Raw genomic sequence first — 27,944 nt, forward strand, 5'->3', positions numbered from 1 at the left:
CGCAATTATCTAAAGGCAAGTTAATATGTTTTACATACAATATAATATTTGTATATTTCAATATATATTTTATAATAGTCTAACATTTCTGGCATGGAAATTACTTTTACAGTCAATGATATGTCTAAATTGAAAGTGACTCTTAAAAATTCACTGGAAAACAGAATTCAGTTCATAAATGGGCAGAGGACTTGAATAGACACTTTTGCTAAATATATACATGACCAATAGGTACATCAAAAATGATCAGTATCATTGGTAATTATGAAAATGTAAATCAAAATCACTTCACACTTACTAGGATGGCTATAATTCTAAAATTCTAAAAAAATAAAAAGGAAAAGAAGTGTTGATGAGAACACAGAGAAATTGGAATGGTGTGGGAATGTAAAATGGTATAGCTGCTGTAGAAATAGTCTGCCAGGTTGTCAAAAACTTTAAAACACAGAATTACCATATCAGCCACAAAGAACTGTAAGCAGAGACTCAAACCAATACGCTCACAGCAACATTATTCATGATAATCAAAAGATAGGAACAACCCAAATCCCTATCAACAGATGAATGGGTAAACAAAACGTGGTACAGACTCACACTGGAATTTTTCTCATTTTAAAAATGAAGGAGCAAGGCCTAGTTTGAGGCCAGCCTGAACTACACAGTGAGACCCTGTCTCCAAAACCAAAACAAAAAGAAATAAAAAGGCTGAGGATGCGGTTCCGTGATATAACAGGCCCTTTCTTTCCCCAAAGTCCTATGTTTGATCCTTAGGGAGAAAACAAAAACACTACTGCTTATGTGTTAGCAACTCACTCATTAACTGATATCTTCATTCAGCCTGAACCACTGCCTTGGCTGGGTGGCAGCTGAGTGGCAGAGACTACTTTCCTAGCATGCACAAAGCCATAGGTTTAATCCCCAGTACCAAAAAAAAAAGGGAAAAGGAAAATGAAAAAGGAGAAAGAGGAGCAGGAGGAGATATGATGCTAGCACATGGATGACCTTAAAAACAGGATGCTTAGTGAAGAACACCACATATAAAGGGACAAGTACTACATGATTCTTAGTATATACAGGGTACCCAGAATAGTCACGTGCATAGTTAGAAAGTAAAACGGTGATTGCAAGGGGCTGGGGAGATGAAAGAAAAGGGAATGAGGAATTGTTTAAGCAGACAGCACTTTCGTCGGAAATGATGAAAAATTGGGGATATAGGTAGTAGTGATGTTCTCACAACACTGTGAATGTAGTTAATGTACACTTATAAATAGTTAAGAAAATGTATATGTTATATAGGTTTTTAAAAAATCAAAGGAATCATCATTCAAGTAGAAGAAATACGGTGCTCATAGGTTATCAGTGATGACTTTAGCTACAACAACAACAACAAAATCCTTCCAACTCAAAGGTAAAAAGGCAGACACTTTTGCTTAAAAAACATTAATGAGCTGGACACGATGGTGCATACCATAATCCCAGCTGCTCAGAGAGCTGAGACAGGAAAATTGCAAGTTTGAGTCTAGCCTGGCCAACTTAGCAAGACCTTGTTTTAAAATTTAAAAAAGAGAAAAGAGAGGCCAGGGGTGGTGGTGCACACCTGTAATCCCAGCACTTGGGAGGTTGAGGCAGCAGGATCAACCTAAGTACAAGGCCAGCCTTGGCCACATAGGGAATTCAAGGCCAGCTTGAACTGCTCAGTGAGACCTTCTCTCAGAACCCCGCCCCCTAAAAAATACATACATACAACCCTATGTTGAATTATGATGGAAGAAGCAAAGGAAAGCATAATTCTAGAAAAGAGGAAGAGTCAGCCCTTGGGAGGACAGAAAGATCCAGATTGAGGGAGTCATGTGTAGACTTCTGCAGCTGACTGTGCAGGGAGCATCAGGGCCTGGGGTCAGCAGATGAACCAGACCCTGGATGTAGAGGGTTGCTCTGGTTTAGTTCATTTGTTTAACTGCCCCCCAAGGGTCTGTTGTAACTGAAGCCTTGGTGCACGAGTGGTACTGTAGTATAAGGTGGTGATGGAACCTTTGGAATATGTAGCCTTGTGAGAGGTCCTCTGATCACAGTGGGCATGTCTGTCTGTCTGTCTGTCTGTCTGTCTGTCTTCACTTGGAGATATGACGGCTTTGCTCCTATATGTCCCCACTGTGAGGTGTCATCATCCTCCACCCTCGCCAAAACAAGTCTACACAGGCACCATGTTATGGACTTCCAGAACTGTGACCTAATTAAACCTTTTCTCTTCCTACATGAGGCTCCTCTGGTATTTCACTGTAGTTACTGGAGGCTAAGTACAAAGGTCCTGAGTGTGAAGTTCAGGGAGTTTGTACGTCGACCTGCACTATACCCACCTTCTAGTTGATCTACAGCTTCGAGAGAGAGAGAAAACCAGTAACTGGAAGCCGGCTGACTTCCAGGGTTTGAGTTGGGGTGGCCACCGAAGAGTGTGCACCCTACAAAGAACAGGAACTTCGATCTAGGGGGAAAATCTTTTCCACTGCGACCCCTACCCAAGACTGTCGTCTGCATGGGAAGGCCATCCATCAACAAGACCCGACACAGGCTGGGGCAGTCCTGCTCGCACACAAACTGCCCATGCCAGCCCCACCAAAGTTTGCAGAGTGACCACAAACACGTCGCCCTAGTGATAAACCTCTTCTTCATCGCTCGGGCAAAGGAATTCTCTCCAACAAACTGTTCACTTGCACAAGGCACATTTTCCTGTCCTATGTTCTGGGCTAAGCCGGTTCATTTTAGAGGCCTCCATGCACGCTCGCTGTGCTTCATCTTTTCCATTTCAGCGTTGAGAACTCTGAATATGTTCAAGCTATGACCATATGGACTCACTGTTTAACATACTTTTAAAAGAACTGCGGGTTGGACTCGGTGGACCAGCCCGGGAACCTCACAACTTTTAGGAACATATTATTTTTACAGAAATCCATATCCAACCACACATTTACTGATGAATCTATGGGGAGGCATCCAGGGCCAAGGGGAGTTTCCCTGTTTTGAATGTTGCTTGCCCAATGGTCAGTTTCTTGGTCAGTCCTTAATGTTGAAATGACGATAGAGACACAGAAACCAAAATTGTGTGTGTGTGTGTGTGTGTGTGTGTGTGTGTGTGTGTGTGTGATGAGGTAGAGAATAAGGATGGCTGAGAGAAATGTTCATATGAAAGTGGTTTCACCCACTTTCAGCAGTCAGCAGCACACAGGTTTTGGGGCTGGCTAAAGCTATTGCTAGATCTTCTGACCTACTTGTAGAGAAGTTAGTTTCTAATTTGGGCTCTGTGGCAGATCTACTCTGTAGTACAACACACAAAACTCTGGAGAGATAAAGATTGCTACAAATATAGTGAAGGCCTTCAGCAAAATGGTAGTCGGTGTAAATCCTAAATCGAAGGTATGGGCAGAAAGGAACCTGAATTATGAGGAATTGGCTCTGAAATAAATCAGGTGGTCACCCAAGTGAAAGGGTCTTACTAAGAGAATAGTTGGGAGAGGAACAAGGTTCTGATGTGACTGACTTGTCCCTAAAAATTTCAAAATCTTCCATGCCGGGCAGCCATCAGAATGGTTTCTGATATTATAGGAGCTAAAACATTAATGGCTTTATAGGTACTAAAAATCTACAGTTTTTAAATATTTTTTTAAGTTGGGGAGCTATCAATCTGAGAATAAATTAATAAATATGGCAAAAAAGTGTTTTCTTTTGAGCTTTAAATCCCACATTCTGAAAGACTGGACAAATTCATTTTAATATCTAGATTTTCACACTCAGACACAATCATGAATTGTAATATGCCACAGAAATTATATCTCAAGTCCTTTGAAATTGTTGATCTAACCAGGCATGGTGGCACACGCCGGTAATCCCAGCACTCGGGAGGCTGAAGCAGGAGGATCGCTGTGAGGTCGAGACCAGCCCGGGCCACATAGTGAGTTCCAGGTCAGTCTCAACTAAAGTGAGACCCTGTCTCAAAAAAAAAGAAAAAGAAAAAAAGAAAGAAATTGTTGATCTAAATGTGTAAATTACTACAGTAATGCCATCCTCTAGGGAAAATGGTGGAAAATCACAAATATACAAAAATGAAAATAACAATGTAGATACTGCTCTTTATTCCAGTGGTGTCTGGAAAAAGCTCTGGTATGGAAAGTGTTTTGCCACACAAATATTAAAACATTAAGGGCACATAATGGTTTACTCCCTTGCACGTGTATCAGAGTTGTATGATAAAACAACATAAACACTCTCACTCACAGAAAATCCTTCCCTCTCCAGAGTTTCTTCTAGATTCCATTTTCCTACACACACACATGCCCTACCTGGGCAGGAGCCTCAATCCTCATGAGATAGCGGACCTCACTGAGGATACACTGCTGGAGCTGGGCCCAGGAAATGGTTCTGTCTTCCCTTATCAGGAAAGGCGGCCCAAATCTGGAAATGCAAGGAAATCAGGTTATTTCAGCAAAGGAAAACCGACAACACCCAACAGTCATGAGTGCTGCTCCACTCATGGTTTGCTCTGAACTGGATAAGTGAAGAGTTTAGAGCCAAGCACAAAGCACAGAGCCCTGCATTATACAGGGGACACTGCCAGGCAAAAGGGGGCCAGAAAGGCACAGCCAGAGACACACGGCAGTGCAAGCAGTGGCTCCCAGGGCTGGACTGGCTAGGATACACTCCTCAGAGTGGGGAGAGCAGTAAGGGAGCCGAAGAGAACCCGAAGAAAGCAGGGCAGGGATAAATCCAGACGGCACAGCTGTAGGTTTTGCATCAGGAATATTTTCAGTACCAGGAACGTTTTCCACATCCCACACTCACACACACACCACAGGGAACTTGTAGTGCAAGAAACACGGATGGGCCTGTGGCTATCATCCCAGCTGTGGCAAGAGCGCTGCTGGACAAATCACTGGCCACTCACTGTTCCGGGGTTGTGTCGTATGAAGACCCGCTGTGGACTGTGAAACTGTCCTGTAAACACTGCTGAAGATGCAGCACAAATGGACAGGGATGTGTCTGGACAGGGCAGGGCACTGTGCTTCCATCGAGTACAGTTCTGTTCGTGTAACTCATCCTGCATCACAAGCATTCAATTTGCTTCTCGCTGTTATGTAAACAGCGCTTGCTTATGGGAGGAACTATGTATCTTCTCATACATGTACCTCTGGCTGCCCATAACCAATTGTTCCTACAGGTTAAAGTTCCCTTAGTGGAAAGGCAGACCAAAGTTCTTTATTCCCAAACTGCCCTCCAAAAAAGCCACACCAATGTAGCGATGAGGCAAGTGTCCAATTTCCTAGGTAAATAGTGATGGTAATTCCTGTTATCCCAGGATTCTAGGAGGCTGAGGCAGGAAGATCTCAAGTTCAGGCCCAGCCCAGGCAACTTGCAACAGCAAGACCCTGTCTCAAAATAAAAAATAAAAAAGAGTTGGCTGGGGATGAAGCTCAGTGTGAAGGCCTTGGTTCAATTTCCAGTACAGAAAAGAAAAAAAGATTAGCTTTGGTCTTGCCCAGAAGAGTATTTATTATCAATGTCTAAAAATTCCTTAACAATGTGAAAGGTTAAGAATAGTATCTTGCTACCCTTCTCCACTGTTGGTGGGAGTGTAGACTGGTGCAACCGTGTGGAAATCAGTGTGGAGATTCCTCAAAAAACTAAAACTAGGTTCCACTTGACCTAGCTTTTCCCATCTTGGTATCTTCCCCAAAGAATTAAAGCATAAAATCAGCGATATATGCACACCCATGTTTATAGCAGCACAGTGTGCCATGGCTAAACCTTAGAAACAGCCCAAATGCCCACCAACCAATGAATGGATAAAGAAATGGCATTTTTTATACAATGGAGCACTACTCTGCCATAAAGAAGGATGCGCTTCAGACATTTATAGCTAAATGGATGGGCCCTGAGACCATACTCTTACGTGAAATACACCAGACACACATGTTTAAATACAGCAGTTTCTCTGGTGTGAGAAACCAAAAGTGGAATGAGGACGAAAATGTTTAATGGATATTGAGAAATGGGAAGAAAATATTCAAATGTCAATGGGAACAAGGGAGCGGGGAGGGAGAGAGGGAGGGAGGAAAAAGGAAGGAAGTGGGGAGGGAGAGGGGAAAAGAAGGAAGGGAAGAAAGGGGAAGGGACAAGAAAAAAAGTGAAAATGGAAACGAAACTTTTGTACATGGTGGGGAGGGGGCTCGAGTGGAGAAGGGAGAATGGGGGGAAAGGTGGGATGTGTCACGTACGGGTGCAGATTCCCTAGGATGTGTTAGTACTATGCATGCCTAAAATGCACCAATAAATGTTTTGCTATTTAAAAGAAAAAGAGAATAGTATCTTGCTGTTGAGCCAGGCATGATGGTGCACACCTATAATTGTAGCACCAGGGAGGCTGAGGCTGCAAGTTCGAGGCCAGCCTGGGCCACATAGTGAGTTCAAGGTCAGACTGAATTATAGTTCTGTTTCAAAAAACAAAGCAAAATAAAACAAAGAATATTACCTTGCTATTGCAATCAGAATGTCCCCTACTACTAATGATGCTGAATACTTTAACCTGGGAATGCATTTCTTTTGTGAACTCACGTTAATCTTTGCGGTCAACTTTGTTTCATTGTTGGTGGTGGGTTTTTGAGACAGGCTATTGCTCTGTAGTTCAGATTGGCCTTGAACCCACTGTATAGACAAGGCTGGCCTTGAACTTATGAATGATGATCCTCTGTCCTCAGCCTCCCTCCTAAATGCTAGGATCACAGGTATGCAGCAACATGCCCAGCTTCTGCGATCATTTTATTGACAGAATGTTCATCTCCTCAAGAGAGCACTAGGTTTTATACGATGGAGAGGAATCTTTCACCTTGCACCTGACAGATATTCTTGCACATTTGTCCTTTGCCTTTAAGTGCTTCTAGTTTAGAATGTTAAGTACAATTAAAACATCAGCCTTCTCCTTTATAGCCTCCTGTTTTAGGTGTTAAGCTGTTCCCACCAGTTTGAACCAGGGAGTGCATGACCATCCCATCAGATGGATGGAACCACTGCTGATACAGGTGGTACAGCCAGGCATGTGTGGTTCAAGCCACCTGGCAGTGAGACATACAAATAATGGCCCCATTGTGAATGTGTGAGAATAACCCCTCCACCACAGACAGACATATATATGCCCCTATATTTTCTTTAAAATTTATTTATTTTGTTTTGTTTTTTAAGATAGGATCTCACTGCAGTGTAGGCTGGCCTTGAACTCACTAGGAAGCCCAGGCTGGTCTCAAACTTTTGGTGATCCTTCTGCCTCAACCTCTCAAATCCTGGGGTTACAGGCATGTGCCACCATGCCCATCCTTTTTAAAAAGTATCTTAAGGTTTCGGTGTTTTGTTTTCTAAAGATACCTTTCTAGTCAATCTAGGGCTTATGTGTATGAATTAATGGCAAGAGTAAAAATGTAATTTTTTGACCAAATATGGTGGTACATGACTGTAACCCCACTACTCTGGGAGGGTAAAGCAGGAGAATCCCAAATTTGAACCCAGCCTGTGCAACTTAATGAGACCCCATCTCAAACAAAAACTAAAAAGGGCTGGGGGTGCAGCTCAATGCAAAGGCCCTGGGTTCAATCTCCTGCACTACAAAAAAATTAAAAAGTAATTGTTTAATATAAAAAGAAAGAAATCAAGTAGTTTGGCCTTATTTTATTGAATAATTCATTCACTGTTTTGTCATATAAAATATTAAATATGCTGCTTTGTCATATAACAAAGGCTCATTCTATTTGGTTGATTTAATTGTGTATTCTTTTGCTCATGCCACAATATTTTAATAATTAAAATTTATTCTATTTCCATAGACTAATTCCTCTTATTCCTTTCCCTCTTCCCCAATATTTTTGGCTATTCTTAGCACTTTATTATTCCATATTTTAAAATAATTTTTTTTGAGATGGGGTCTCATTATGTAGTTCAGGCTGGCCTGGAACTCACAGTGATCCTCCTGCCTCAGCCTCCTGAGTGCTGAGATTACAGGTGTGCACCGCCATACCCAGCCAAGAATATATATTTATAGAATACAATGTAATATTTCCATACATCATGAGCTAATCAAATCAGAGTAATTAGACTATTTACCACTTCAAACATTTATCATTTCTCTGTAAACACTTTATTTGGACTATATAAAAAAACTATCTGTTTTTGCAAATTTGTAATGCAAACAGTCCCTTTCCATTTTCATTAGTTCTAATCACTTTCTAGTTCTTGGCTTTGTTTTGTTGTTTTGCTATGTTGCCCAGGCTGACCTTGAACTCTCGAGCCTCTTTCTTCAGCCCCCTGAGTAGCCGGGACTATAGACACACATGGCTCTTACAACACAATACTGTATAAAATAACTGTAATGAGGGCAATAATAATCATTCCTTCAAAGAAAGGGAAAGCTCTGATGTTTAATTAAGGATGATGTTAACCATCTGCTTAAAGCAATTATTTCCAATCCTCTTGTTCAGGAAGTGCCCTATTCCCTTCTCCTATTTTATTAATCTTGGGGATAGATATTTAATTTCATCAAGTTAGAATTACTCTACACAATACCCCAAGTACAGGTCTCCAAATCGCAGCACAGAGTGAGGAAAGGATGAAGTTAAATGTACCTGCTGGCCTGCTGGCCTGACCCCACCAGGTTGCAGAAGAGGATGAGCACTTTGTTCTCACTGTGGAGAGGCACGGAGAATCGCTGACCCTCTCGGGCCGCCAAGCACGGGGACACAGGCAGACCCGGTGCATGAGCTGGAGGGGAGAGAATGGCGTTGAAGAGCCCCTGCAGTGGGCTGGAGCCCTGGCTTTTCCGACCCTTTCTCTCCCTGAGCACCTATTCCCCACCAGTGGGAGGACACCTGGTGGCTTTTGGGAGAAGATAAAAAGGTTCACATCACTTGTGCCATCTGTCACCTAGTGTACAAACATCGTGAGCATGTTAGTGAGTCTGCAGTTATGCCGGGCCAATAATTTTTAAATACTGGCAAGGGTTTAATTAACTCTTTCCAAAGCAATCTGAAAAAGACTCCAAAATAATTTTGGTGTTTTTATACCTTGATCAGGCAGCCCCGAGAGCATCTACGGTCTTTGGAAGCCAACACAAGAAGTATATTGAGAAGGCAAAAGTCTCCCGTGGAGAAAGGAGAAGGACTTCACTATTCTCCATTTCCGGTGTGAACTGTGACTTTCAGCAAAGTATATGTCACTCACGATTAAATTAGAAATGAAGACTTGTTTCACTATGTTGTAAAACAGGGTCAATCAATAGTTTGTCCCAGATTCCAATGCCCAGAGTTTTCATGTTGTCTCAGAGAATATCAAACACCCAGTCCCCACGGCCTGCTGCCTAAGCTGGCACAGGACTCATCAGAGATCCAGTAAGTCACTGTTATCAGAGAAAGACACCTTCAAAGACAGTCCGTGGATGCCTAAAACCTCAGAAAATATCAAAGTACCAAACTCTTAAAAAGAAAGAAAAAAAACTATATATGCTATGGTTTTTTCCTATACATCTGTTCCTATGCTAGAGTGTAATTTATAAATTAGGTATAGTAAGACATTAACAATGATAACAAAATAATTACAACAATAACTGGTATTCAAAGTTATTTAAAACTTATGAAGTATGGGGCTAGGATGCAGCTCAGGGTTGGAGCAGTTACCTAGCATACATGAAGCCCTCTGTGTGATCCCTAGCATGGAAGAAACAAAGCCAAACACAAAAAATGAATTATTATTTCTGGAATTTTCCATTTAAAATTTTCAGATCATGGTTGACCACAAGTAACTGAAACTGAAGAAAGGGATGACACAGATCAAGGGGTCGCTGTACATTGTAACACTGGTGCAGGGTCCTTTCATAATGGTCTCCTAGACTGCCTAAATGGGCCAAAATGTATATTGCTAACAGCAAAAGGCTATTAGAAATTAACCATGTTGCCAGGCTTGGTGCTGCATGGCTGTAATTCCAGCGCTCAGGAGGCCGAGGCAGGAGGATTTTCCCAAGTTCAAGGCCAGCGTGAGATGCATAGAGAGTTCAAAGCTAGCCTGAGCTATACAGCATGTCCCTGTCTCAAAATAAAAAAAATTAACTAGTTAACTAGTGTGAGGTTTAAGAAAGAAAAGCATTACAAAGCATAACCATTAACAAGTAAGTTATTTTCTAATTTCTTTGGCCATTTAAATTTTATTTCAAGCACAGACCTTAAATCACAAGTCCTGAAAATAAAGATCACACCAGCACCTACACTAAAGAGTGATTCCCAAAATATCCCTGGACTGCCATCATTTGGGAAATTGTTAGGTATGCAAATTCAGGCCCCACTCCAAGCCAACTGAATCAAAAACTCTGGGGGCAGGACCTATAAATATCTGGTTTAACAAACCCTCTGGCTGATTCTAATATTCACTAAGATTTTAAGAACCTCAGTATTAGCTAAATCATTTTTAATATCAACCATCAATCAACCACCTATACACAAAATTGCAGGGAAAATAAGCCTAACATTTCCAAGTGCTAAAACTAAATGTTTTATGCCTTAATGACCAAAGAGGACTATCTCCAATCTATAACTCATAATATCCATATAAAATTATGCAAAGCACTGTTGTACCTGAGAGTGTTCCCAGGCTGGGAGATGGAGGGACTTGGAAGGCATACACATTATCTCCCTCTGCTATGGTATTCAAGTCCTCTTCATCAAAGAAAGACCGCTGGAGTCCATTGGGATACAGTTCAACTAAGATGACCTGGAAAGAGAAGGATCAATTTCCCTTCCGATTTCTCAAAGAAAACCTAAGAGATAAGAAATCAAAAAGTGACTGAAAGTCTTGAAGGTCTGTTAGACCCTTTCCTTCCAAGTGGTTACACATTTTAAGTAATAAAACACAGAAGGTTATAACAGTACGATCACAGACATTTCAACTGCAACCAAAAACATTTTTTTTAATCTGTAGTTTTATACCCAGCTAAATGGTATGAAAGAATTAGGACTAAATAAAGCTCTCTTCGGGTAAACAAAAAATGCTTACCACTTACAGACCTCCATTGAGTGAACATCTAAATAGTGTGACTGACATTTTTTATATTATGTTATACATGAAAAATGTTTTTGGAACATAGGTTTATGGGGCTGGCTTCACCTGGAGAAGAAGAGAGGAAAGGAGTGACCACTTTGGGAGTCTTGCCTAACCCAGACTGCCCCCTGATTCCCCAAGGAGGAAGGAATCAACATCTCAACACACAACTCACAGAACTCATCTGAGGCACCTCAGCTAGGAAATTCTCTTATGATACATTTCAGGGTTAAAGGAAAAAACAACAACAATCAGAAATAAAACCTGAGTTGTAAGGTAAAAATAATGACTTAAAAGAAAATGGTAAAATTTGGCAAGTGTAAACATGCATTGAATATGTAAAACATAATAATAACTAGTACAACTTTTACAAGTTGGAAGGGTAGGAGGCATTATAGACAAATAATAATATCTATCCATAATATCTAATTAAAGAAGGTATAAAAAGAAAGCATATCAGGATCTTTGTGCTGCTTGACATTAATATTACACTTTGTTAATTATACATTGTGACATTTAATAAATAGTAAATAGTAAACGAGGGCTGGGGATTTAGCTCAGTGGTTCCATCGCCTGCCTTGAAACTGCAAGGATCCGAATGTAATCCCCAGTACCAAACAAATAAATACATAGTAAAAGAAAGAAATATTATATGTCCCAAATCAGAAGACAAAATAAGGAAAAAATGCTCTATTTTTTTAAAGTAGTAAAAGAACGAGGGGAGGAAGCTTCCCTCCCCTGAAAGCAGGAAATGTTGAGTAAATAAAAAAACATAAAATATGATGGTGGGAAGGCACCCAAAGGTATTTGTGATCGTAGGTAATACAAGTGAAATTAAACTGCCATTTAAAATAAAATATCAAGATAGGTTTTAAGTTCTAATCAAAATATTCATATCAACATCCCCAGAGATTTCTATCTCCCTGAACACCACTCTCATTCCTGACAGTCCTACTATTATTCAAACTCTATCTCTCTCAGATGTTCCTCTTTGGTTCTTTTCTACTGCCATTTTGCCCCCAAATACGCCTATCTGACTCTCTCCCTCTCCTTCCCTCTCCTTCCCTCTCTCTCCGTCTCTCTCTTTCTCTGTTCCTCTCTCGTGCACACAAATAGGTCCCCTAGTGCGCTTCAGCATATAGAAAGCAAGATACATATATATTTCCTTATTTTTTTTTTCAGCACCGGGGATCAAACTTAGGACCTTGTGCTTGCAAGGCAGGTGCAGTGCCACTGAGCTAAATCCCTGGCCTGTATTTTCCCCCTTTTTGAGATCCCTGTAAGAAACCTATATGAAGTAATGGAGGACAAAGGCATTTGGGGGGGGTGCAGCTGGGGTGTTGGGAAGGCTCCTCAGTAACCATGGTGATTATATGGCTGTAGGCAGGTGTAAAATTTAACAAATGACAACCCTAGGATGTCCACGCTGTATGGTATACCTGAACAAAAAGGTTAAAATATTTTTTTATTTAGCAAAAATCCAATGAGGCAGTCAGAGAGGTATAAAAGGTAAAGAAACAGAGGGACCAGCAATCACTTACGTGATCCAAGGTCAGAGAGCTACAGGACAACTGAATCACAGTTAGAACTCCATCAGAGCCCCTCTACTCCTGCCACCCGGCTTGTCACCATCATTGCTTCTCACCCCACCACGTCATGGAAGCCTTTATAGTCACAGTGACTCCAATCTTTCACCAAAATTCCTTCAAAAAAGTGAAAAAGCACAGCCACCCACCTTCCCCATGTCAGACATTCTCAGTTCTCTCAGCAGCTGCTTATACTTCATTTACTGTCCCTTCAGCAGCCTGGTTTATGACCTCACAAGTGAAAATACAGAGTAGTAAGCTCAGACTACAGTAGCTCAAACCACCTAAGTTCAAAGCCTGACTGCCAGTTCCTAGCTTGTGTGACCTTGGGCAGGCCACTTAACCCCTCAGGACTTCTTTTTCCTCACTAACAAAATGAGCACAGTTATAATGTCTACTTTAGAGGGGCTGGCATGATATCAACTACGAGGAGAAATGAATATAAAGGTCACTAGACATGTTCAGAACTTGGTGAGTATGACTGAGGTTAGGTGCTGTTGAAACTATCCCCTCCATGATCACTACCACCTTCTAAGAGGGCAGGTGTCCTTCGTGGTCACCCCGCAAGGGGCGAGGCCCAGTCTCCTCAGACACCAGGAACTAGGAATCACACAGAAACCAGGAGACATATTGCTATGGCCTGCAAGTGCAGCCCCCTCACACCTCATCTGCAGGGACTCCGCCTTCCTTCGCGGCCATCTTCCTCAGGGCCGCCACTGTGCTCAGGATTGGCACGGCCAGGCCTACCCGCAGGAACCGCTGACTCTTACAGGGGAAGACCAATGTGACACTCAAGAATCTGGAAAACAGAAAGGGGGCCACATTCCTAAAGGACTGACATTAAGCGTCACCAACACCACTGACAATGGTTCAATTTTAGAACCACCTGCTTTCCTTTGCCCCTTGCATTTTAGGCGTACTCCCACCAGGTGGAAGTAGAGAGTCGAATCTCCTAAACTGGTTTTCCAGAGAGTTGAAAATAGAAGGTATTTGATTATGAATCGCTATCTGGCTCTCTGATTTCAAGACTCTAATTGTCCCAGTGAATAAAGTTTGGAAAAATAAAGCAGACAAACTGCTTCTTAAAGAATAAGTCAACCTTATGCATGATTTTCTCCTTTTCTTAATGAAAATTTTCCTTGGAAACCTTGACTTTTACCTCGCACGATTTCTCCCGGCCCAGTTTTCTGATGGTTGTTTCTCTTGTCCTGTTCAAGTCGCACAGCTAGTTAGTGGTGTTTGGATTTGACTCTAGGCAGACTGTCCCAGAGGCAGTGATCTTAACCACTGCACTGTGAGGCATCAGGCCAAGTTACATGGATCAAAAGGGGATCGAAGGGTAGCATCAGTCATGTCATACAGTAAATATTACACCGGTGGTACACACAGCACAGGGTTTTGGAACAGAGAGGGAGGTTAAACCAGGCACGGTAGTGCACACCTATAATCCAACTATTTGGGAGGCCACGGCAAGGAAGTTTATAAATTTGAGGTCAACCAGCATAACTTAGCAAGACTGTGTCTCAAAATAACAATTTTAAAAGAGATGAAGCTCAGTGGTAGACAGCCTGCCTGGTATGTTCAAGGCCCTAGGTTTAATGTAGAGAACAGAAAGAAAGAAAAAAAGAAAGAAAGAGGGGAGGGGGAAGGAGAGAGAAACAGAGGGGAGGGAAGGAAAGAAAGAGAGAGAGGGAGAGGGAAGAAAGAGGAGTCATGCCGTCTGCTGCGTCCCAAGGACAGACTGTGGACAGGTGGAGGGCAGGACACATGGTACTTACGGCAGTGGAGAACACATGGCCACCACCACACCAGGGACAGCTCCTGCCTGGAAGCTCACTGACCCCCTTCGGCGCTGACACCAACCAGTCGCCACCACAGCACTTGACATCTGTGAGGCAGCGGCAAGACCTGCTTCTGGCTTTTGTACAGTAGGTTTCTGCACACCTTGCCCTCACCCAACCATGCCTCTGCTTTTCTTTTTCTTCTCTCCCAAAACAGCCCTTTCCTCTTTTTTTTTTTTTTTGTTTTTGTTGATTCTTTAACAAATCATTTTCCCAAAACCTTCACAGAGAAGAAAAAGAATTTTAAAATAAAGCAGGGAAGAGGAGGTGCTGACCAAGGGGCTCTGGTTTGTCCCTGTCTAGCCAAGGGGCCCCACGCCGGCTCCTCAATGACCCAAACATGGCTTCCTGGCAACAGCATGGATACACAGCCCAGAGTCAGACCCAATCCTGCTGCCCAAGGCCCATTCTCCCTGCTAAAGAAGGGCCATGGTCCCCGTTCAATAACTCAGTGTCACTGGACCATGAGACTGCTTTCTAGACAAAGAAAGGCTCAGTGAGAAACAAAACAGAAAAGCGGTGGGTTCAAGGTCAGGGACCCCATTAGTAACCAGCAAGAGGGAAGTCAAGGGCAAAGGGCAAGGAGCAACTCTCACGTACCTTGTCTGGCGCAAGGGGATAGGAAGGGACACGCACAGGAAGGGGTCAAAGGTGTTGCTCTGTTTCAGGCAGTGGGGACATGTCAAGGAAGATCTGTGAGCACAAAGAAGAGAGATGAAAGTATCATCGCATGTAAATATCTCAGTGGTCCCCTGAAAAGTTAAATATAGAATTACCACTGCGTATCTATTCCAGCAGTTCCCCTCGTCGGTGTACACCCGGAAAATGGAAAGCAGCTGTTCAACTGATACTTGGACATAAATGTTCTTTCTAGCAGCCCTGTTTATAGGGAGCCAAAATGTATAAAACAACCCAACCGTCCACCAACAGGGCAGTGGGTAAACAGAATGCAGTGGATCTATAGTGCAGAATACACAGCTGTGAAAAGAAAATGGACTCCTGAGACAACGTGAAGGGAGCTTGCAAACACGATGCTAAGGACTTAGCAAGACTCCAGGCACAAAAGGCCACATGCTGTATTATTCCCTTGTGTGACACACCCGAAATAGATAAAAAGACAGAAAAGATAGAAAGACAGAAAGCAAATTGGCTGTTGCCGGGGCTGGAAGAAGGAGTGTGACAGCTTACTAGGTAGCAGATTATCTCTCTTGGTGATAAAAATGATTAGAAAATAGTAAGCGGTGTTGGTTGCACAGTACTGCGATGGTACATGCCACTGAAACATACACTTTTTAATGGATAATTTAGCCTGTCATGGTGGTGTGCACCTGTAATCCCAGCTACTTGGAAGGCAGAGGCAGAAGGATCGCTTGAGCCCAGGAATTCAAGACCAGCCTGGACAGCATAGCAAGACCCTGTCTCAGAAAAGAAAAAGCAAAAGTAAAATAAATGATTTTTTTTTAAAAGAAAAGTAAAATGGTTAATTTTATGTTGGGAACTTTCACCTCAAAAAATAGGTATTATGGTTTAAATCTAGATCCCCTCAAAGCTGCATGTGCTCCCAGGCAGCGCTTTGGGAAGGAGTCTGGGTCATGGGGCACCATACTTATTGGTGGGTTAGTCCCCTGATGAGCATCAGTGTGCTGTTAAACAATGAGTCTGGCCAGGAGAGGCGTGGCGAGTCACCTGTAGTGTGATCTAAGGGTGCACTTCCCTCTTCGGCTCCTCCTCTCATGCTGCTTCCTGGCTCCCATGAGGTGAGCTGCTATTGCTCCGCCATGCCCCTGTGCCATTCCATCCTACCCTGGAGCCAGCTGCTAGGGAATGAAACATTAGCCGAAATAAACCTCTTCTCCTTTATTTGTAGGTGTTGGGTATATTGTCCCAGCAATGAGAACGTGACTAAGGCAACAGGTGAAGAAGAAAGTTTAACCTCACACTGGTGCACTGAGTATGCAAAGGGACACTATAAGCCCTCCAGATAGAAATGCAGCATGCAAACTTTCAAGCTGAAGCACTTTGGAGAAACCACCCTTTCCTCTGATTGTCAGCCTTTCTGTGCCCCAGAGCCACTCAGGCAGCTTTCTTGGTCCAGACTTTACTCCTAGAAATTCTACTTCAAACTGGGCATTGTGGCTCACGCCTGTAATCCCAGCACTTGGGAGGCAGAGGCAGGAGGATCTCCTTGAGTTTGAGGCCAGCCTGAGCTACATAATGGGTTCAGGGCCAGGCTGAACTACAAAGTGAGACCCTGTCTCAAAAAACAAACAAAGAAATTCTACTTCAAAGGAAGTGAGGAGGGTCAGAATTGTATAAGTTCCCCACCCCTTACTGAAAGGATGCAGAAAAAAATAAAGGTTACAACATAGAAGCGAACAGTAACAGTAGCTGACATCGAAACGGCATTTACCAGAAACTGAACATTATTCTGAAGATTGAGCATATATTAATCTACTTACTACGCATACCCACCAGAATACCTATTTTACAAAAGAGGAAACTGAAGCACACAGAGGGTAAATAACTTGCCAAAGTACACACAGCTGGTATGTAACAAGATAAATCCAAATTCACTATCACTTCTCTGATCTTTAGTATGAGTGAGGCATTGCTTGCTTCTTTCACAGTAGCTATGCATGTTGTTTATTTATATTTTTCAATTCCTATAAATTTGACCATCCCACAGTTCACCCAGGACCTGTATTCCATGTGGGTGCTTCAGTTTTATTTCCCTAATTGTATAAGGCACCATATTCTCCCAGGATGTAAGGGATTGCTGCACGTTGTGCTAAATGTATTCTAAAATCTGTACCCACTTCCTTGGGACTTCAGAACAATTGCCTGGTGGCAGCCTGGTCCTGTCATCTGTACCTTCACCGCTGGCCGACAGCCAGGTAACCACAGCAGGCCTCAGAATCCATTCCTGTGACAAGCTCTAGTCCTGTAGGAGTGTTTTTTCCACTAAGCAAGCAAAAGGGGGAAAACCAGAGACTGGCAAGGACACGGACCTAGGGGCGCTGCCCCAGGTGAGCCCATGGATCCGCTTGCTGCTAGTCCACTCGGCTATCCAGAATGGGCACTGGTCATCAAAAGGTCACAGCGATTTCAGAAAATAGATGCCAGTGGGTTTTTTTGTTTGTTTTGCAGTTCTGAGGATTAAACCCCAGGGCCTCACACATGCTAGGCAAGCGCTCTACCATGAAGCTACACCCCCTGTCACCCCCAGGTTTTATGTTCAAGCTAACATTCATTTCTGATCACTGCCTCTTGCTGATTTCCCCTCAGGAGAACCAGGGGAATGGTTGATGTCAGAGAGCCGAGGACCTGGCGTCTGTGGAGTCTCTTGTTACCTTCTCTTCTAATCCTCCTTCTACCTTCACTCACTGCTGCATACCTAGGCATAAAATCAGCCTGCAGGATATATTTTTGTCTTTGGGAAATTTCCAAATCCCAGTTTCACATTTACGCAAACAAATGAAAAAGGATATTTTTTTGTTGACTTCTCCATTTTTTTTCAGCCATCTAAAACCAAGCTGGGTTGCATTTTTCTCATAGACTGCATTATATTAAATTGGCTCAGGGATGTGACCTTTAGTTTGAGCCCCATATCTGTGCCAGGTAGCAAAAGATTTGCAGTTTGGGAGAAAGAAAAAAAAAACAGAATGGGTTCAGTTTATTTTATTTATTTTGTGGTACTGAAGATAGAACCTAGGACATTGGACATGCTAAGCATGTACTCACTGACCTACATCCTCAGCCCTCATTTTAGATTTCAGGAACAAAGGAAATGCATCGGTCAGCTTTCTCATTGCTGGGACCAAATACCTGACATCCACAACTGACATCTTAGGAGCAGAGGTTTATGTTGCTCACTGGTACAGAGGTTTCAGCATATGTCTGCTGGCTCCAAGACAAGAACACCGTGGCAGGGGCTGCTCAACCCATGGCATCCCAGAAGTGAGTTCAGGAAATGCTCCAGAGAGGAAATGACCAGGACCAGATACTGTCCCCAAGGTCATGCCCCCAAGACCTACCCAGACACACGCAGCAGTGTGCCTCACAAAGTTCCTAGGCATCTCCCAATCCAATCAAGTTGACAGTCAAGATTGGCTGTCACAGATATTGTATCATTTTCCTAAGAAGCTGCAGAGAAGGTGGGAGGTGCATCTGTTTCTCAAAGCAAACGTGACCAACACATCCAAAAGGAAGACAGTGTCAGCTTCACCTTTAATGAAAACTCTGGCTATTTCTCAAGGCTATCACAGTACCCAAATGTGGCCTGAGAGATCCTTTCATCACCCCCACCACCCCCTACAGAACATTTGCAGTCCTGTCCTACTGTCCTCCAATCAGTCACAAGGGACAGAAAATTGTTCCACTGCCCCTCGATGATCAGAACCCACCTTCTTGTGGTGTTTGCTCTCCTGCTCAAATTTCTTTGGTTGTAAAGTAATCTTTGCTTCTAAAAGTCAGAACTGCAACCTGCTTGAAATGCCCAAAAATGGCCCAGACCTGGGCCTGCACACCCTGCTCTTTGACTGCTGGATACACACACATCTGACAACTCAGATCTGGGTAAAATGACTGCTCACTGAATAGCAGGTCAGGGTCTATGCAGACAGTGATCATCCTGACAGTACAGAAGCATGTGTTCACCTTTCTAAGATCTGTTGTGAGGAAGGCTATAAAAATATACTTTGCCTGGCTGGGCATGGTGGTACACACCTGTAACCCTAGCATCCGGCAGGGGTGCTGTAAGGCAGCAAGCTGAGCAGGGGTATCACTGTGAGCTCAAGACCAGCCTGGGCTATTTATCAAGTTCAAGGCCAGCCTAAACTACACAACACGACTCTGTCTCAAAACAATAACAACAAAAAGAGATGGATGGATGGATGGATGGATGGATGTCCTCTTCCTAATAGGGAATGCAGCCTGTAATGGAGACAAGAGATTAGACTTTCTAGTAACAAAGGCTACAAATGACCTGAAGAACCTGGAAAACACATACACAGACATTCCCTCCTCCAGTCAGTACTCCAATGTAGCAACAATCCTTAGCTATTACACTTAAAGGCATTTTTACGTTGTGATAATAATCATACAGAATAACAGTATTTTTCTTACAGTCCATAGCCTTCAGCATTCTACTATTTCCTCATCTTCCCTCCAGCCAAAGACAAAAAAGGCATCTCCTTAAAAAGGGATTAAGGGGGACTGGAGGTGTAGCTTAGTGGTAGAGCCCTTGCCTAGCTCGCAGGAGACCGTGGGTTCAGTCCCCTTACTACAAAAGGGGGGACAGAGAAGATCAAAGAGGGAAAACCTCAGTGAAGAGAGGCTTGTGAATTAACCCATAATCCCCCATTCACGCCTACCCCAGGCAAGCCCTGATCCATGGAGAGGACAGACACAGCAGGCACCACCATGCACCGGCATCAGCCTGAAGCGCCCCAACCCCTACGGCTGCAGCAAATCACTTCCCAGACATGGAAAGCCCTTGTGTCAATGAGATCCCTAATGACACTTTTTCTCCACTTCAGACTCTCAAGAACAAAGTGGGTATTTTTAGCTGTTACCAGTGCATTTTTAGCATGAACACCTCATCTCTTCCACATTATCCTATAGAAAGAAATCCACCCAATGGGCACTGCTAGTCCGTAATATCTGATCAGCTCAGATGTCACTCAGATTCCTGAGGAATCCCTCATGCCCAGCTCACCCCACACCAGATCAAGCACCTGTAACATGGACTTCAGTAACCCTGAATCTTTCCTAGTTACACTTCTGTAAAAACAAACACCAGAGTTGCCCTAGATTCTCATCTTTCCCTGAAGCCCTCTGCCCCAACCCCTAAGTCCCCTAGCAAGTTTTGGTGACTCTGCATCCAAAACATACTCCAAACCTAGTCATAGCCCTCCATCTCCACCACTGCTTCCACGGTTCCAGCCACCCTCGTTCCCAGGGATAACTCCCTCCACCCCCATAACAGACAGAGTACCCCTTACACTGACGAAGCAGACCACACCCGCTTTACCACTGCAGTGACTTCCTGTGCCCTTGCAGCTGAAATCCACAGCTGGACTGCAAACCTGCCCACCAGGTCCCTGCCCTCCTCCCCAGTTCCCTCTCATACTTGCCGATCACCTTGGTCCCTAGAACTGGCCAAGATTTGTCCTACCTGAGGCCCTTTGCCTTTGCTAGTTCCTGCTTGAAATACCCTGTCCCTAGTCCTTTGAATGGTGGAGTCCTTGTCATTCAGCTCTTGGTTCCAATGGCCCTCTTCAAAGTAGTCTTCCTGACCACCTTATCTAAAGTTGGCCACCTCCCACCTCCTAAGTTACTCCTTATCGCTTAGGGGGCATAGGTGCCAGCTGTCTATTGACTTATATGCTGTGAACTCTGCCCCTCATTCACAGAATGTGAGCTCCGTGAGAACAGGCCTGGGTGTGGCCAGTAGAATCTAGAAGAAAACCTGGCACATGGCACAGCATTCGTAAAGTATCAGGAGAACACACGAGAACCGCTGTCCCATGGCATACTTGGGGCATTGGCTCCCAGTCCCCAACACCAGTACAGATATCAAAATCCACGGATGCTCATGTTCTTCATAAAAAATGTTATCACATTGGAATAGAGCCCCTGTACATCCTCCTGGATATTTTAAGTCATCATTAGATGACTTATAATACTTAATACAGTGTAAAAATTTTTTGGGGGGGTGGTTACCGGGGATTGAACTCGGGTCCTTGGGCTTGCAAGGCAGGCCACCGAACCGCTGAGCTAAATCCCCAGCGAGTGTAAATGTTATATAGAGTTGTTATACTGTATCGGTTAGGGAATAATAACCAAAAAATAATATGCACGTGTGGACTACTGATGCAATTTTTTTCTAATATTTTGAATCTGTGGTTGGTTTAACCTGCAAAGGCAGAACCACTGTATATGTCTGGTTGTATTCCTTTCTTGTGGGAAAGGGCTTAGCCCCTCATGGTAACCACTGGACCAATAGCAGGCATTTGAATCTATGGAAGAGGGAAAGGAAGAGAGTGAACACAGAGAAGAGGAGAAGAAGGTAGAAAAAATAAAGTGAGCGAGAAATGGGTGGATCTACGGTATACGGTACTGATGAAGGTGACCCCTCCAACTCCCCAACATGCCCTACCCTTAGATGTGTCTGTTCCTCCTCCTTCTCTCCCTCTACCTCTTTATTTTCATTGCTGGCAGCCTCTGCTTTGGATAATCAGAGATAAGAGAAGTGGCCAACAAGAGGCTGTCATGGCTCGCAGCTTTCAGGGTCCACAGCCACAAATCTAGGCTTCCTTGTTTCACGCCCCCTGCAGGGTCCCCACGCCTCTCAGGACACGAGTCAGTGTAATAATAAAGGTCAGGCTCGTTCAGAAGAGATTTCCTGTCCTCAAAATATTCTCAACAATCAAGGGCAGGAATGGAACACACCCGGTCCTTATCACTTTGATAATTTCTTCAGGTTCCTTCTCTCCCTGGGGGCAGAGAGCGACAGAGCTCCTCACAAGCTACAGATCGTTTTGCTCCAGTGGCAAGCAGCTGCAGCAGGCCCACACGTGTTTCAGCGACTATCTGGCCTTCCTAAGAACAGAATCCCCTTCAGAGACCACGATCACTTCCTACTTATTTTACCTGTAATCACAGGTAAAATATAACTGAATATAACTCCTAAAGCAGGACAGTTTCCCAGCGGTGTTCAACAACCTCCTCTTAGTGAAACACAAAGAACATAAATCTCTAAAACGTACGGAAGCAAATGCCTGGAAGTGGGAAATTCTAAAAGACTGAGTGTCACTCTGCTTGAAGAGAAGCAATTAAGAGAAGACAACCAACAGGAGAGCTATAAAAAACAAAAAAAACCCACAGAGCAAAGGAAAGGGACAGTCATCTAAAAGACCCAGAGAGAAGCACTGCTTTGAAACGACTCGATGGGACATCTCAAAGGAAAAAGCTCAGTGATATTTTGGTATCCTTCATGGAAAACAAGACAGCCCAGCATTGGTGCAACCAGAAATCACAATGAATGAACAAGAGGAACTGGAAAAGAACAGAAGAGGAAGAATGGCAAAGAAAACCAAGGCAGAGCACATGATTCTGAGAAATTAGAGGCCAGAAGCTGGCTCTCATTTACTGTGTCCCTGTAAAAGCCGTACTAAGCCAGGCGTGGTGGTGCACACCTGTAATCTCAGCACTCTAGAACGCTAAGGCTGGAGGATCAAAAGTTCGAGAGCAGCCTGGGCATGTTAGCAAGACCCTGTTTCAAAATTAATTTTAAAAAAGCAGCGGGTAGGGGCCGGGGATTTGGCTCAGTGGTTAAGTCGCCTGCCTCGCAAACACAGGGCCAGAGTTTGATCCCTGGTACAAAAAAAATAAATAAATAAAAATAAAAGAGCTGGGGATGTAGGTCAGTGCAAAGGCCCTGGGTTCAATCCCCAGTATGGTACCACACACACACACACACACAAAAATAGCCCCACCTCCCAGATCATAGCACTCACCTCCTGTACTCTTATAAAAGGATTAAATGCAAACTATATTATATACATATATAAATATAAACATATTGGAGCTAGGGGTGTAGCTCAGTGGCAAACGCTTGCCTACCAGGCACCAGGCCCTAGGTTCAGTCTTCAAGCACAACAACAACAATAATAAATTATATAAATATCATATATAATATAAAATATTATTTTATAGGTACTTACTATAAATATATATGTATGTAACATTATACTATATATTTTACATTTCATTTTATAAATATAATATATGCCATTACATATAAACTGCCAGGAATGACTGCACACCCTGTAATCCTTGCACTCAGGAGGCTGAGGCAGGAGGATTACCATGAGTTTGAGGCCAGCCTGAACTATACAGCAAGACCCTGTTGCAAAAAAACTAAAAATAATAATAACACACAAATAAATACATATGGAACCTAAAAAAGAGTTGCCTTTTTGAGCGAGTAGGACAGTGGCTACCAGAGGCCAGGGAGAATATGGGGGTTGATCAGCTGGTACTAAATTACAGTTGGTTAGGAGTAAGAATTTTGGCATGTAGTTGGCATTGTGACTGTAGATGACAATTAACATATTACATATTTTACAAAGCTATAAGGAATTTAAAACTTTTCACCATAAAGAGATCATAAATGTAGGCCCAGGATTTAGCTCGGTGGTTCCGCAGCCCGCCTCACAAGCACAAGGACCCGAGTTCCATCCCCAGTACCAAAAAAAAAATCATACATGTTTGAGCGGATAGACAGATATACATAGTGCCTTGGTTCATGAACTTGATTCCTTCCGTGATTCTGGTCCCAAACTCATTTGGACAAGAACCAAATCAAATTCAGTGGTCAGGTTCAATATTGACTTACGGGGAAATTTGACTGGGTTCTCATCCAGTTCAGTTTGCAACCAGAATCATGGAGAGAACCGAGTTTGCAAACCGAGGTGCTGGGGTGAACAGAAGCATGACCGAGACCACCACAGCAGGCAAAAATGAAGCAGCGAGCAAGAGTTTATTTTCAGCCTGGGTGCAGGCTAGTCAAGGATGATAAAGCCATTGACCCTGGGGTCTTGGGCGAGGGGAAACTTTACAGGGGACTTTGGGTAGGGGAGGGGTAGTGCCAGGAGGAGTGGAAAAGTTTGTCCTGGAGTGGAGGAAGTCTTTTGTTCTAGGGCAGAGGAAGTCTGGTGGTCTCCAGGGGATCTGGAGCCACAGATGTTGCTGCACAGGGCAAGCTGCTTATCTGGAACCCAGGCCTTAGCTTCCTGTTATCCTCTGCACTTTGCAGGATGTATAACTGCATTGCCTGGGAAGTTTTTCTCTTCTGCCTGGGGGGATCTGACACGAGGTACCAGTGTGTTTCACCTGATTTAAATATTGCACAATGTATAACTAGACATGTTTCAAAACATTACATGATACACCCCATTAATATGTACAATGTCTGTTTTTATGTATCAGTTTAAAAACGCATTTAAGCCAGGCACAGTGACACACAGCTATAATCTTGGGAGGCCGAGGCAGGAGGATTGCTATGAGTCTGAGGACAACCTGGGCTACAAAATGAATTCAAGGCCAGCTTGAATTAAAGACAAGAACCTGTCTCTAAATAAATATATTTTTTTTCTAAAGCTTATGCATATGGGCAAGCATTCTACCTAAAAGAGATTTTCTGTATCCAGGGGCTTCCCCTAAATCCTGATCCCTATGCTCATTCCCAGCTTTAAATGGAATGTGTCCCACCCATCGGATCCTCTTCATCCCTCGGAGCCCCTCCAAAGGTGTGCCTCCTTCGAGAAGCCTCTCTTTCCTCTCACGTCAGGGAGGACCTTTCCTAAACATTATAATATACGAACACATTCTGCCTTGTGTGGGTCCTGATGTTTATGAAGGAGTGCCTGAAGAGCACACACGCTTTCTGAAGTCAAAGCCCACATAATTCTATTTATTTTTGTGTCCTCCAGAATGCAGGTAACGCTTGTGTCCAGAATGACTTTTTCAGCTGAGCTCTCTGACCATAAAGAACAAACTGGGTCTCACAAGCTTCAGGGTGATCGCTTGTTGGCAATGTCCCAGCTTCCGCATTCACTGTAGAATGGCCCTCCATCACCCCTGCTTCAAGGGAAGATAAAAGGCCCAGAAAACAGGAAGAAAGAAAAGAAGAACCACTAGCTGTCAGAGACAACAGAAGCCAGTGATTGATGGGAATTTACAAGGGAGCTAAAGCAAGTGTTTATGGCTTTGTTGTTGTATAACTTCAGGGTCAGCAGGGGCAATGAAAAAACGGTGATCAAGTCCACTGAGCCCCCAGGGTGACACATTCCAAACACACCTGGTCTCACCTGTATTGTGCTTGAAAGTGGCTTTGTACAAAGCTCTGACCTAGAGAAAGCTGAGCTGATGAGGACTGAAGGTTCTCAGGGGTTTTCCTGGCTTCAGGCAACAGCTGCAAAGAAACAGGAAAGGAAGCAAGATTAGATACTATCCACCTTCCTGGTCCAGAGTGGTGGCTTCCACCTGCATCCTAGCACTTGGGAGGCTAAGACAGGAGGATTGCTCCAAGTTCCTTAGTGAGTTCCATAGTGAGTTCAAAGTCCCTGAATGACACAGCAAGACTCTGTCTCATAAAACAGAGAGAGAGCGAGAGAGCGAGAGAGAGAGAGAGAGAGAGAGAGGGAGAGAGAGGGAGAGAGAGGGAGAGAGAAACAAAAGTGTGAGCCTAGGTGAACACCCTTCCCTGGGGATGGCCAGCCCCTGCTCTGACCCGTTGGGCCCTCCCTGACTGGATGCCTCTTGTATGTCCACTGGGGTGGACAATCATCACCTCGTGGGTCACACCAAAGCTCTCCATCCTCCACCTACTCAGCTGTTCCTGCCCACACTTTTGGCAAGCCAGTTTTCCTCTAAGTATGTCCCATTGCTCACAGACAAAGCAGGCTTAAATTATACAATTTGATATATAAACTTGCTTCATTCTACCCATATAAGTTGTGCTGTGTACGCTGGATCGCCTTGTATGGTAGTTCCCTATGGCTGCTGTAGCAAATCATTACAAATTATGGCTTCCAACAATAAATTCATTTTCTCAGTTCTTGGGACCATACATCCAAAATCAGTATTGACAGGCTCAAACCACTGTGTTGCCAGGGCCATGCTCCCTGCAGACTCCAGGGGAGGAACTCACTCCTTGCTGCTGGCTGCCCAGATCCACTGGCCTGTGGCCATGTCACTCTAGCCTTCAAGATCAGCATCTTCAAATCTCCCTCTGCTTTGTCCACATCACCCTCTCAGCCTCATTTAGAAAAACGCTCATTATTAAACTAATGTCCCACCTGGATAATCCATCTTAATTACCCTCCCTCAAGATCCTTAGCTGCATCACATCTGTGAAGTCTTTACCATATGTAAGAGAACTTTACAGGATGGAGAGCTTTGGATTTGGTAGCTTGGGGGTCATTTTTTTAGCAAGGCTACCTTGGAGCTCATGCCTGACCCAATGTCACCAAACTCCTATGGCCCCCTACCACTCCCGATATGAAGTACGCCAGTTTCTAGTTTTCCTACATTCATTCTCCACCCTTTAACCTATTCCCTACTCCCTCCACACACGGGATACAAGTATTTATTATGGCTTTGATGTGCAAAAATCTTCGTGCTTGAAAGGTCTGTATCTGAGGGCAATCCCTGAATCAAAGCCACTCATTATATAAAGCTATTTAGTAAAATACTGAGTTACCCATATGAGTGTTCACATGTGGCCACACAAAAAGGAGGCCCTAGAACAGTGGTGAAGAACCTACGCCATGCATGTTGCAGCAGACATTTATACTGCTGAAAGCTCTTCAAGGTTCATCGTCTCTGCCCAGAACAATGTTTCTCAGTTTTTTTCATCATCAAACACTTCAAGGAGTCTTTTCTTTTCTTTTTTTTTAATTAATGGTTCATGGGATTGAACTCAAGGTCTTCACACTGAGCTACATCCCCCAGCCCTTTATTATTAACTTTTTTTTTTTTTGAGAGAGAGAGAGAGAGAGTCTCACTAAGTCACTAAGTTGTCCAGGCTGGGCTCAAACTTGCTATCTTCCTGCCTCAGCCTTCCAGACTGCTGAGATCACAGGCATGCACCACCACACCTAGCTTCAAAGAGTCTTTTTAGACACTTTTTTTCCTCCACTCCCAACATAAGATGGTAATACAGATATACTTTGCATGTGTCTACGGGCTATATAAATATCTGTCTCCCAGGAACAATTGTTGGTATTTTGGGGTCTTCCTTGCTTCTGCGCTATCATCCCCATGAGAATGAAAGGACTTTCATCAGGAGACTGCACTGATAGGAGGGGCAGGTGAAGATCTGGGTGGAATTCAAGGTGAATGTCGAAGGGTATGAGAAAGCAAAGACTGGAACCAGGAAAAAGGAATGTGTGAAACACCTGGGGTAAAGTATACTGATGTGTACAATGTATTTCAAAATATATCAGAATAATAAGATGAGCAAAAATAAAAAAGATGGAGGAATAAGTGGATGGAGGAATTGAGATATGGCTAAGTATGGCAGATTTAGTAAAATGAAAAAATGCAGATTCTAGGTGGTAGGTATGAGTGCTCGCTCACTGTACAATTAATTCAACATTTCCATGTTATGGAATTTTTCATACTAAAATATTGGGACAAATAAATAATGAATATTTGGGATAGTCATTCTTATTTGTCCCACTATTTTATTGTGCCAAACTTGACTAGAATATAGGATATGCAAAGGAAAATTGAAAAACAGGGCTGGGAAGCAAGTCTGGTGTCACACTGGGTAGGATTTCCAAAGTCCCAAGGAAGACACTGTCCCTGCTGCAGTGAACAACATAGGACC

At 43.5% G+C, this 27,944-nt stretch overlaps 1 protein-coding gene across 1 annotated transcript in view; it reads right to left on the reverse strand.

The window, feature by feature from the left end:
• Window positions 1–27,944, reverse strand: part of Usp43 (ubiquitin specific peptidase 43) — a gene marked incomplete at its 5' end in the record, with an annotated part of 69,056 nt that overhangs the window by 25,355 nt on the left and 15,757 nt on the right. Inside the window, 6 exons of the mRNA XM_010615026.1 lie at window positions 4,335–4,446; window positions 8,658–8,793; window positions 10,656–10,791; window positions 13,368–13,503; window positions 15,146–15,238; window positions 25,420–25,523. Coding sequence (XP_010613328.1) covers window positions 4,335–4,446; window positions 8,658–8,793; window positions 10,656–10,791; window positions 13,368–13,503; window positions 15,146–15,238; window positions 25,420–25,523 — 717 coding nt within the window. The remainder of the gene's footprint in view (window positions 1–4,334; window positions 4,447–8,657; window positions 8,794–10,655; window positions 10,792–13,367; window positions 13,504–15,145; window positions 15,239–25,419; window positions 25,524–27,944) is intronic.

This window comes from Fukomys damarensis, unplaced genomic scaffold (genome assembly GCF_012274545.1).
Source record: "Fukomys damarensis isolate Sample0158 unplaced genomic scaffold, DMR_v1.0_HiC HiC_scaffold_13, whole genome shotgun sequence".
In the NCBI taxonomy this organism is placed as follows: Eukaryota; Metazoa; Chordata; class Mammalia; order Rodentia; family Bathyergidae; genus Fukomys; species Fukomys damarensis.